At 48.6% G+C, this 12265-nt stretch overlaps 2 protein-coding genes across 4 annotated transcripts in view; both read left to right on the forward strand.

Moving 5' to 3' along the window:
* LOC147010361 (CD166 antigen-like) overlaps positions 1-3359 on the forward strand; it is a 57825-nt gene extending 54466 nt beyond the window's left edge. For both annotated transcript variants that reach the window (XM_085859937.1, XM_085859938.1), the window contains exon 16: positions 1722-3359. In XM_085859937.1, the coding sequence (XP_085716063.1) occupies positions 1722-1800 (79 nt within the window). In that variant the 3' untranslated portion in view covers positions 1801-3359. The remainder of the gene's footprint in view (positions 1-1721) is intronic.
* Positions 3360-3646: 287 nt separating this feature from the next.
* Positions 3647-12265, forward strand: part of LOC147010362 (uncharacterized) — a 39739-nt gene continuing 31120 nt past the window's right edge. Inside the window, exon 1 of one of the 2 annotated variants that reach the window (XM_085859941.1) lies at positions 3647-5194. In XM_085859941.1, the coding sequence (XP_085716067.1) occupies positions 5104-5194 (91 nt within the window). In that variant the 5' untranslated portion in view covers positions 3647-5103. The remainder of the gene's footprint in view (positions 5195-12265) is intronic. The other variant, XM_085859943.1, reaches the window with a different exon arrangement.

Genomic DNA, 12265 nt, shown 5'->3' on the forward strand with positions numbered 1-12265 from the left:
AGCGCAAGCGTCTACTTTCAATAGTGGAGATGCAGCCATTTAAATCGTTGAGTGGCAGCCTATGAATAGCAAACCCTATGTCACCGGCAAAGATAAACTGCCGCACGATATGGATAAGTTAGGCTATCGTTGGGCATAGTTTGTGAACGCCGGCTACACGATAATTATTCGTTGGTATACCGTATCTATAAGTTATCGAAGCTCTCTATGCACATTATTAGTTCATTGTGCATTTGTCCAACCCGTTATGAACAGACCTAAATCGTAAAAACAAGCCATAGCTCATTGTTGAAAAAGCCCCATAAAAATTAGCCGCGAAGAACTTCGAACAATGGTGCAAAAATGTCTCCTACCCGTGGATACGCAGACGCAAGGAGGATCCATCATAACCCACACCCTCCCCCTCACACTCACCTACTACTGCCAACATGAACAAACTACTACTAATACTAATACTAATACTAATACTAATACTGATACTGATACTGTTACTGCTGACATGGACATCGACTCAAAAAGGACTCGAAAACACTGTTGGGTTCCCCTTTTATGAGCAGCATTTTTATATACCAATTCCCAAAACCGCTGGGAACACGTCTTTATATGGCAGTTGTAAGTTAGAAACACGTTCATTTATTTTTTTTTCGACCGGAAGACGTCATTGGAATACGTCTACATACGTCGATGTGTGTTGGGACTACGTAAAGAATTGGTTCAAAGCACGTCAAACATAAATTAGAAATAAGTTTTGCATAAAAAAGACATTACCGCGATGTGTTTTGACTTATGAGTAGCTTATAAGTAGCGTTTGTGGACGTGTGTAAGCGTCCGCATATCGTGTGTTATCCCCATCGCATGCGGAACATGTGTCATACGCCGAGTACGTCGTAAAATTTTGAACATGTTTAAAATTTCTTGACGTACTCTACTTACTACGACATATGATAGCGTACTTTAGCGTTGTACTCACGTATACCAAACTTACTCATACCGTATTTGACGTGCCCCAACGTTTTAGACACATTTTTCTTAGGTCGGCTTACGCTGGCAAGATCGCGTTCATTCGTGCACCATGCTCAATATACAGAGCATTGATTCTGACGAAGCAGTTTCTTGGCTCGGGTTACAATCCTGAATGGGTCGCCACTCCGACACAGGAAGTCAGGGCAAGAATATAGACTTGGTTTGGGGTGCCGGTGATGGCTCGTCCACTCTTCGCGAAGGACGCCATGGGATCGGAATGTGACCGCGATGTTGTCACTTCCATTTATACGGCAGTTATGATTCGAATCGTTGTGCGTCAGCCTTTTAATAGGCTACGTCACGACATCGTCGGCGATGCGTGCAACGCGCTATGCCTAAGTTAGACTATCGTTGGGCATCGGTTGTGTAGGCCGACAACAGGTTCAGCATTTGTTGGTATAAGTTATCTATAACACAACGAAACGTTCTGTGTCCGTTACTAATGCGTTATACATAAGACCAAGTCGCTATGAATACGTCCGAATCTTTAAAAAAAAACATCAAAAGTTCAACGTAAGCCAGCGTTTTACATACATTTTAATACGCTGCCATCGCTGGCTAAAACGTCAAGGTGTGACTGGGCCTTTACAAAGACCCTCCACGTAAAGAGAGTGCTTCATGTTGGTTCCTTTTCCAAATAAATATCCCACTATTTGATAATGTAAGGCCCACTTACACATTCACACCTTCTCTTCCAGGCTCAATGACTCCAAGGAAGTGATGGCTACTGAAACCGAGAGATTCGACATCGAGGACCCCACGAGGGAAAACGTGTGATTTGTACAAGTTTACAATCAAAAGCAGGAAGCTTGTACTTGGTGTACATAAAGAAAGAAAGAAAGAAAGAAAGAAAGAAAGAAAGAAAGAAAGAAAGAAAAAAAAATCCAAATGTCAAACCCTCATCTTTTAATTCCAACTTTAACCCCAAACTTCACAACATCTTCGCCATCCAGGGAATTCCCTTGCAAGGACCGGTATCGAAGCGTTCCGCGTTCTTTCGAGAATATTTTTTGGAACCGCTGTGGAATCATTCCACAATAATCCTGCAAGCTTTCCATGAACCTTCCCTGAACTTCACAAAATCCCATTTGCAGGTTCAGACTTCTACCTGTATGTTCTACCTGCAGGTTCTCCTTGTAGTGACTTTTTGTGAAACTGATGCTTTAAAAACCTCCGGAGTAAGGGGTTCTTGGCATCGTTTAGATTTGTCGCTCGTTCTTGGAACTCCTTCAAACCCTGCAACCGACTTCATAAACGAACATAATCTTTTAATAGCCAGCTTGACACAACGATGTAAGATTCGCTTTCAAAAGAACTTGCTTATCTCTGCAGATTCACGCAAAGCCTTTCAACTTCATTGCCTTTAAACCGTCCGTAAGACGCAACTGTGTTCATTTTTTCATTCCTCTTCACATCATTGTTCATTTCTTCACAAACCTGATTTCACGTGCCTACAATGTGCAGGGTTACCATCACGTTCATCAGCTCGAGATGAAAACCTTCGGTGCTCAGTTTTGCACATTCTAATTGGCTTTCCTAATTACACTAGAATTTGATCCAACTCGAGCCGTTCGGCCTTTGATTGACTCCTCCTCAATTCCTTCTCTTCGATCTACTCATCGATGAGCATCTCTCAAATGCTAAATCTTCCAACCCTTTTCTACCTCGTCCACGTCCTTCCTTCATTATCCGTAATCAAGGTCGTCGCATCATCTCTTCCCTACAGGTAGTCAGGGGTTGATTTTGCCAATTAAACTCAATGATTTGCCTTTTTATTTTCTTTTTGCTCTTTGCCATCTATTTTTGCGCACATTTAGGTTACGCTGATAAAGCGAGGAGGCTTACCAGGTGTGTTACCTGCTCGAATCCTTCACCTGTGGTGCTTACCTGAAGCCATGGTTTAATGAAATCTCTGAAAGAGAGGATTACAGGTTGAAGAGTGATGGGTCTGTAACTGGTTGCGTGACCTCACAAACCCAAAACACGACTCGTAACTGGCCATGTTTGTTTCTGCACCACGTATAACCAAGACAAAAGTGTGTACATATTGAATGTATTTTTCCATTTGTTACTGCAAGTGTTGTTTTTTTTAACCTTTATTGTGAGATTTGAATTGTTTTTTGGAACATGGTGGTGGGAACAGTTACACTACCTTTGCAGAATGCACCCAGGCCCACTGGGACTGCTATGGTTTCTTAGTGCACCGTCTGCATGACTTTCAATGACTGTTAATGTGTCTGAAGCTGTCTCTGCGCATGCTCTGTATTTGAAAGAACGTGGTTTGGTTCAATTTATTTTTAGGGAAATAATCTATCTTTGTTTGCAAAGGAACTGTTCTCCGGTGATGTTCCCATTCTTTTTTTTCCCCCCAACGAGTTGTCGAGTATGGCTCACTGGATGGCCTCGGCCCGAGAGTAGAGGTACGCATGCTTGCCTCTGAGCTATCGATTCTGGGTTTGAATCCTAACCCAGCTACAGTATAAACCGCCATCTTGGTGTTTCACTGGCAGGGTGATTCATCAATCTGTGTATCGTCCCTCAGCTGGATGTTAAATTGGGTATCCCGTCTACCGGCATTAGTTGGTGGACGTTAAAGATCCCACGGCGTCCTTCGCGAAGAGTGGACGAGCCATCACCGGCACCCCAAACCAAGTCTATATTCTTGCCCTGACTTCCTGTGTCGGAGTGGCGACCCATTCAGGATTGTAACCCGAGCCAAGAAACTGCTTCGTCAGAATCAATGCTCTGTATATTGAGCATGGTGCACAAATGAACGCAAGTTTGTGCAGGTCCACGATGGAGAGAGGACTTTTCTCCCGTGGGGGGTGGTGATTTGATGACGATTCAGCCATTCCATAGCCGTAAATAACCCTTGCATTTTCCTTTCTGTGGGCACACCTGTGGTTTACCTGCAGAGGGTGTAGTGCTGGCAGTATGCCAGCAATGCTTTGATTGACTCTTCGATCCAATGGCGTTCTCTGCTTGAGCATTCTTTCCACTATGCGGTTCCACCTACATCTCGGGTCTTGGTTGATGCTTCATCGGAATGAACATGCCAAATGGGCTCCAATAACTTGTGGAATGACTGACTTTTTACTCAATGTTCATCTCGAATAATAGAGCACAGAAGAGAGCAGCTAAACAATGGAAAGTGGGAAAACACACCAACGGCAGGGGAGAGAGAGAGAGACATTTGGAGGAAGAATGGGGGACAGGAATCATGAGAGAAGGTAGAATGGGAAGACACAGTGGTTGGAGACAAGCTCAAACACAGCAAGAAGGGGTTGGAATCACAGGATCAAACTGCAACAGAAGAAAATAAAAAATAAAAAAAACTTAAAAGGATGGAGAAGGGAGAGACTGAAGAAGGTAGTTCCACATGTGTGTGTGGAGTGTGAGTGAGTGAGTGAGATGAATGAGTGCAGGTGAGCAGTGAACCAAGATTTTGGGAATTTCAGCACAAGTGGTTTAGCGTGTGCAACATGTGAACCTTGGAGGAATGGGGGAAGGGGACAACAGAGGGTGCAATATTAGACGGCAAAAGATGGAAGACAGATGCTGCCGATCTGTTGCTGAAATGGAAATGGTACAGGCCCGTCGTCTTGGCCATTAGCACAACACCACGTGTACAGGTGAAAATCGTGGAACCTTCCAATAATTTCGATTCGTTTGGACTCCACAGCATCAACGTGTACATGCTGTTTGGCACAGGAGTCAGGCAAAAGTGGAAAGCAGTTCTCCATCAGGTTGTGGATGAAGCCCTTCTTTGTTGTTAGGTCACATTTGCTAAGGACAGACTCGGCACGATGCCTCTCGGTTGGGGACACGGAGATGGGGTGGGGTGGCTATGGGTATGCAGGAAGTGGTGTGAAGGGGTTAAACAATCAGTTTCCACACTCACTTCAAAACCAGTATGTTTTTGCAATCCCAAGGTCAGTAAGATGAAGATTGACATCGGGATTGGAAGGATGATTAAAGACGGCGCTGTCTGAGTGCAATGGGAGACCAGGTGCGGGTTTGTCGTCGAGGAAACAAAGGAAGGGAAGAAGAGGAAGGAGCATGTGAGAATGACATTTAGAAATGAGAGTACTTATAAGAAGATTAAACATCTACAAATTGTTCTGTGGCTGCGGTTGGTGGTTAAACTATTTGCACGACACCACGTGTACAGGTGAAAATTGCCTGCTGACGATTTCTCCTTCCCCCTCCTTTTTTTAAATCTCTCTCTCTCTCTCTCTCTCTCTCTCTCTCTCTCTCTCTCTCTCTCTCTCTCTCTCTCTCTCTCTCTCTGTCTCTGTCTCTGTCTCTGTCTCTGTCTCTGTCTCTGTCTCTGTCTCTGTCTCTGTCTCTGTCTCTGTCTCTGTCTCTGTCTCTGTCTCTCTCTGTCTCTATTTGTCTCTGTCTCTCTCTGTCTCTCTCTGTCTCTCTTTGTCTCTCTCTGTCTCTCTTTGTCTCTCTTTGTGTCTCTCTCTCTCTCTCTCTCTCTCTCTCTCTCTCTCTCTCTCTCTCTCTCTCTCTCTCTCTCTCTCTCTTCGTTGATCTTCGTCGCCATATTGATTCGGCCTATTCAAACATGCCTTGCCTTGGAAACATGATGCACTTTCACGGAATGATGAAAGCATACGCTCGAAATGTTATATCTAATTTGAGAATCGGATGTCATGGACTAAATAAGTGTCAATCCGGAGTGAAATCTGAAAATTTTAACAAATCAGTGATTTTTATAACCAAGTGTATTTATTTAAGCATAGCATTTAACTTACCTTTTTCTACTGTTTGGATGAGAATATTTTGTGAAGAAAAGATGAAGGAATGTGCAGAAAATGGAACTTCGTAGAGCACAACGCAAATAACCAGCAGGATCGAATCTGCTTTTGTAAGTCATGGCGTTACAGTCCACAGGGGTTCTATTTTCGATAGTTACGAACACGGTTTGTTTTTTTCACCTTCTTGTGCAATCTGCTTTCTTTGTAAAAGACTAATGATGTAAATATATTAATGGAGGTATGCATGCTCGCTCTAAGCTGTAAATTCCTTGGTTCGAATCCCAACCCAGCCATAAACTGTCATCCCGATGTTTCACAGGCATCGAGTTGTGTGGAGCCATCTTTTGGATGGATGTTAAACTGGGCATCACATCTGCCGTAATCAACCCCTCTCCTCTCCCCTCTCCTCTCAGTCCCTATCTCTCTCTCCCTCCTCTCTACAACCACATCACTTTCTATTCCTCTCTCTCTCTCTCTCTCTCTCTCTCTCTCTCTCTCTCTCTCTCTCTCTCTCTCTCTCTCTCTCTCTCTCTCTCTCTCTCTCTCTCTCTCTCTCTCACCCCTCTTCTCTCTTCCTCTCACTCTCCCACACCTCTCCCTCACTCTCCCACCCCTCCCTCACTCTCCCACCCCTCCCTCACTCTCCCACCCCTCTCCCTCACTCTCCCACCCCTCTCCCTCACTCTCCCACCCCTCTCCTTCACCCTGACATTTCCCCTCTCCCCCTCCTCTCTCTCCACCACCCCCCTCTCTCTCTCTCTCTCTCTCTCTCCCACCCCTCTTCCTCTCTCTCTCTCTCTCTCTCTCTCTCTCTCTCTCTCTCTCTCTCTCTCTCTCTCTCTCTCTCTCTCTCTCTCTCTCTCTCTCTCTCCCTCTCTCTCTCTCCCACCCCTCTTCCTCTCTCTCCCACCCCTTCCTCTCTCTCTCCCACCCTCTTCCTCTCTCACCCCTCTAACTCTCTATCCCCCACCCCTCTTCCTCTCTCTCTCCCACCCCTCTTCCTCTCTCTCTCCCACCCATCTTCCTCTCTCTCTCCCACCCCTCCCTCACTCTCCCACCACCCTCCCTCACTCTCCCACCCCTCTCCTTCATCCTGACATTTCCCCTCTCCCCCATCCTCTCTCTCTCTCCCCCACCCCCTCTCTCTCTCTCTCTCCCACCCCTCTTCCTCTCTCTCTCTCCCACCCCTCTTCCTCTCTCTCCCACCCCTTCCTCTCTCTCTCCCACCCCTCTTCCTCTCTCACCCCTCTAACTCTCTATCCCCCACCCCTCTTCCTCTCTCTCTCCCACCCCTCTTCCTCTCTCTCTCCCACCCCTCTTCCTCTCTCTCTCCCACCCATCTTCCTCTCTCTCTCCCACCCATCTTCCTCTCTCTCTCCCACCCCTCCCTCACTCTCCCACCACCCTCCCTCACTCTCCCACCCCTCTTCCTCACTCTCCCACCCCTCTCCTTCACCCTGACATTTCCCCTCTCCCCCCCCCCTCTCTCTCTCCCCCACCCCTCTTCCTCTCTCTCTCTCTCCCACTCTCTCTCGCACCCCTCTTCCTCTCACTCTCTCCCACCCCTCTTCCTCTCTCTCTCTCTCTCTCTCTCTCTCTCTCTCTCTCTCTCTCTCTCTCTCTCTCTCTCTCTCTCTCTCTCTCTCTCTCTCTCTCTCTCTCTCTCTCTCTCCCACCCCTCTTCCTCTCTCTCTCCCACCCCTCTTCCTCTCTCTATCCCACCCCTCTAACTCTCTCCCCCACCCCTCTTCCTCTCTCTCCCACCCCTCTAACTCTCTCTCCCCCACCCCTCTTCCTCTCTCTCCCACCCCTTACTCTCTCTCCCACCCCTCTTCCTCTCCCCCACCCATCCCTCTCTGTTAAAGTTCGACTGTTAAGGATTGATGGTTTAGTTTTGAATTTAATACTGCTTCCTCAGAGTGTGGCATATACGAATCTATTTTAGTGAGCTGACCGGAGGGGTGCAAAAGTCGCTGCATGTGCTAGCATGCGATCATGTAGGGAGGCCTTTGCCAGGTAGATAGCGTGGGTTTTAACCCTAAGACCCTATAGACCCCGTTAAACCCTTTTGAACCATATAACCCTTAAAATCTCTAAAACCCTTTTAGTGGGGCTCCATTGCAAACCTATTGTGTTTTTTGTGATAAAAGCACCAAATTTGCAACAGAGATAGACTTAATGTATTCTGAACAAATCTGGATGTTGGAGCATCGCAGATTTGGCCTCTGACGCCCATAGCAGCCATCTTATAAAATGGCCGCCAGTGGCTGCAATGACTTCACAGACCATCTTGGGGTGGACCAAGACCAATGACTATCTGTTAGAGCCACACTGGACCATACTACCCAATGCGACTCAGACCTACCACGGGCTTGTGTCCTGCAAATGCGAAGGTTATATGAAGGGCTGCAAGTGCAGAAAGGCTGCAATTGAATGCACAGGCCTGTGTTTGTGGGAAGGTGAGTGTTCGCAGAATTGACACCCCGGCCTCCAGCGATACATGATTCGAACCATGACTGTGACAATGGTAAGGCCTGAGGTTCTGAACAGAATTAACTGCGATATCTGATTAGGACTGCACTCGATATTCAACACCATAGTGACATTGTTTGGCCTATCTATCGAATGATTTTAAGGACTTTGTACTTTTATTCTGTGCCAACCATGACACGGTTATTATATTTTCTGATAGATGAACATGATGGATCGCTCCACCTAGATTTAGTGTTTCCGTTCATGATTTAGGCCTACACTTAGACACGGGAAAATAAAAATGTACCACCTAATGTAATTATGTTCTACATGGTAATCAGGACAGATCAGCTGACTGGCTTGGTGGTCTCAGTGTGTTATTCATGAAACAAGGTTATTTCATCACAGACATGGGTTAATTTCTGCACCGTTGTCTCTAAAATATCCATTTTAAAACCCCATATAGTGCAATGGCTGATTAGCAATGATTAATAATAATGTCCTCGGACCTGTCATTGTATAATTACCCTCACTGAAACCATCTACTTCTTCTGAATCAAGCAGTTCCTCAAAGATACCATAATCGCTTGGCAGCCATTTTGTAAGATGGCTGCCACGGCGATTAGGGGCCAAATCTGCAATGCCCAACTATCCAGATCTGATCGATATATGTATTGTTGTGGTTGACGAAATTCGTAAACCACCATTCAGGTCCCTTAGGTGAGATATCTCTGGAAGTATATGTGTAGTTAGGCCCAAACCCGTTGTTTAGAGGGAATAAATGTCATTCATGCGGGCTGCGACCCTTTTAGATAGCCGTTTTTCTTTTACTATCTTTATTTCGGACCAGCCGCCATTACTACCACCACCAACCACGTCTCAACAGTCATCACACAACAACCACCAACCACAACACCGCTTCACAACAACAGCCACGACCTTTACCGTCACAACTCGCCACCATCGCATCACCACCATTCTTGCGCCACTTGTGGGCACCGATACTGGACTTGTGCAGGGCACGCACCGAACAGTGTGTTCAGAAACATCACAGACTTTCCGAGGAAAACGGATCAAAAACGACTCACGCCCACTTCTGTTCCGTCCTCTCGGCGAGCTGGGGCGATTTGGCCCCGCCTCCAGGTACGTTGGAGTGTGGTCGCGAGATGCAAATTCATGGATCAAAAAGCATTCACGCCCACTTTTCCTCGGTCCAATGGGGAGCCAGTTAGAGGTGAAGGGTCGGAGGTAAAGGGTCAAAGGTGAAGGAGCGAGGCCACGGGGGATATAAACGACTGCGTTCGTCAGTCAAAGCAGTTCGCAGTTGGGAATTGTCGGTGGAGCTGGGAAGAAGTGGTAGTAGTCAGAGTGAAGAGGACGGAGCTGTGGAGAGGTGGCGGCGGCGAAGGCGGTCGAGGGGGTGCTCGTGTCGGAGTCGGGGAGCTGTGGAGGGAGAGGCCGGCGGCGCGACCGAGGTCGTGGTGGAGACGCTCGTCGCGGGACCCGAGACAGGGAGGTATCCTCCTTCCCCCGAGCATCAACAACCCCCTCCTGTTTCCCCCCGCGCTGAGATAGTGCGACAAGGGGGCCCCTTTCCCACCCCCTACCAGACACTGTCCGCGAGGCCCGCGGAGTTGGGGCGCCACCGCCACTTTGCGTCTCATCATCAGACGGGTAGACCCGACGCGGTCTCGGCCCCAGGCCCACCTACCCCCCTCATCCTTGAGGGTGGTTCTTTTTCGTTTGCTTTGGGTATATGTGTTGTCGGCGCCGTCTGTGAAGTAAAATTGTATAAGTGTTGCCGTGTGCTCGGTAGTCGGATAGCTCTGCATTGTCTTCTTCTTTTATATTTGCTTTTTGTGTAATATTGTGTTTCTTCTTCTATTACATTTGCTTTTGGTGTAACTGTATATGTGTGCTTTCCGTTCATCGCGAAATAAATGTGCTTCATGTTGAACTGTTTTCCCGTTTCGCTTCGTCTTTTCTTTCATTGAATCTCCATCTTACTTCACGTAAAGGGTTGGTAGTGGGCTGAATACGCCCGATAATTAATCGAACCGTCGAGGCCGACGATAACACCGCTCGGTTATCCCAATAGTACGGAACGGGTCGCTTAAAGTGGCCCGTGTCCGAAGTCGACCTGCGGCGAGGTGCGATCGCCCGGTCGACCCTCCGTGTGGGTACTTAGGTAGGTCGAATTTGGCGAGCAACCCTATCCCACGCGGGGGGGCGATTGGCACGATCGTGGTGAGGCCGAAAGGTCCACCTGTGACTGGTTCCCGGCGTTAGTCCGAGAGGGTCACGACTGGATTGTCCGTCCGGTGGGCGACGTGCCGCGATTCGAGTTACGTGGCCGTTCGCACGCCGGCGGGCGCGAATCCGCAACACTGGTGTCAGGAGTGGGATATAAACTCATCGCCCTCCTCGCGGCACTGGTATCGGAGAACGGGAAAACGGGCTCTCCTGTCTCCAGCTAAATTCACGGGAATCGGTCCAGGGGTGAGAGGAGCGACCCCCGATTCCCTCCAAATTATGAGCGATTCAAATTAACCCTTTACGAGAAGCAAGATGGCGTCTCAAGGCGAGCGGGAGCCGGGGGTATTAGAAATGGATGTAGAATGTGTAGAATCCATGGCTCAGGATGAAATCCCCGTGCAGGAAATGTTGATTGTGCAGGAACATGAACTCCCCCAACTGAGCCCAGAGCCCGAAATAGGTGCGGCAGTGGCCGCGGTGTATGACACCTCCCCTCCCCCCCTCCGCCAAAACCCCCCGATCTTTGCCGAAACGGCTCACCCAAGCGCACCCGACATGGCCCAGCTATTCGCCATGCTGGCGGCAATGACAGCGAGGATGGATGCGAATACACAAAAATGGATGCGAATACACAAAAAATGGATGAAATAAAAAGCATGAACGAAAAGATGGATACAAACACAAATGAAATGAAAAACGAAATGAAAGGCATGAACGAAAAGATGGATGCGAATACACAGCAAATGAACAAGCAAATGAACGGAATGAACAAGCAAATGAAGGAAGAAACTAAAAAGCTGCGGGGTGAGACGCAGAACATGGGCCAAAGCCTGCAGGCGGGCATGAAGGCAGTGGCCACGGAGCTAAAAATGGCGACTCCACGTGTGGGAGCGAACGAGCTGAAAGGGGGTGCAACGGCTGTCGGGCCCGCGGTGGAGGCGGGTGACAAAATAATTCGGGGGGCGTGTTGGGCGAGGGTCGTGACAGAAAAAGTGACGGTAACCGAAAGGGACAAACTAATTGGGGTGATGGAGACGTGCACGAGGGAGATAACAAGGGAAGAGATGGAAATGATAGTTGAGACAAGGGAGATAACAAGGGAAGAGGTGACTGAGTTGGCAGAGACACGGGAGATGGGAACGATAGAGGGAAGACTACACGATGAAGACGGGGTAAGTGATGCACACACACACACACACACACGGAGGTAGTGGAGGATAATGGGGGTGAGCTCGCGGACTGGGTGGAGGCCCGGTGCGAGCAGCGGGATAGCCTCCTCCAGGAACGAGGGGAGGGAGTATGCCCCCTTGAGGCGAGTCACGACCAGGTGAGTTCGGTCGTGCTTTGCGAGGTTGAGGGGAGGAGTGCTGCGAACGGGTGCACGGAGAGCTTGGGGGGTATAGAGGCCCCGGAGACCCTTGGGGGGACACGAATCCCCAGTGTGGTTGTCCCTGTGTGTGTGGTGCAAGGTGTGAGTGCGTCCCCGTGTGTGGAAGCGACCCCGTGTGTGAGTGGTGTGGTGGCGATTGTGCCGGAGTACGTGCTTCCCAGCACGCCGTGTGTAAAAGGGGCACCGCAAGTGGAAGAGGCCGTGTTTGTGAGTGAAACGGCCAGTATGAGTGAGGCACCGCGGATGAGTGCCCCCGCGTGTGTGAGTGGTGTGGTTTGTGTGAGGGAAATGGCACGAGTGAGTGGAAGGCCGCGAGTGCGTGGAGCCACGTGTGCGAGGGAGATGGCATGCGTGAGTG

The sequence above is a fragment of the Eptatretus burgeri genome, chromosome 16 (genome assembly GCF_056783735.1).
Source record: "Eptatretus burgeri isolate ZD-2024b chromosome 16, Ebu_testis_v1, whole genome shotgun sequence".
Taxonomy (NCBI): Eukaryota; Metazoa; Chordata; class Myxini; order Myxiniformes; family Myxinidae; genus Eptatretus; species Eptatretus burgeri.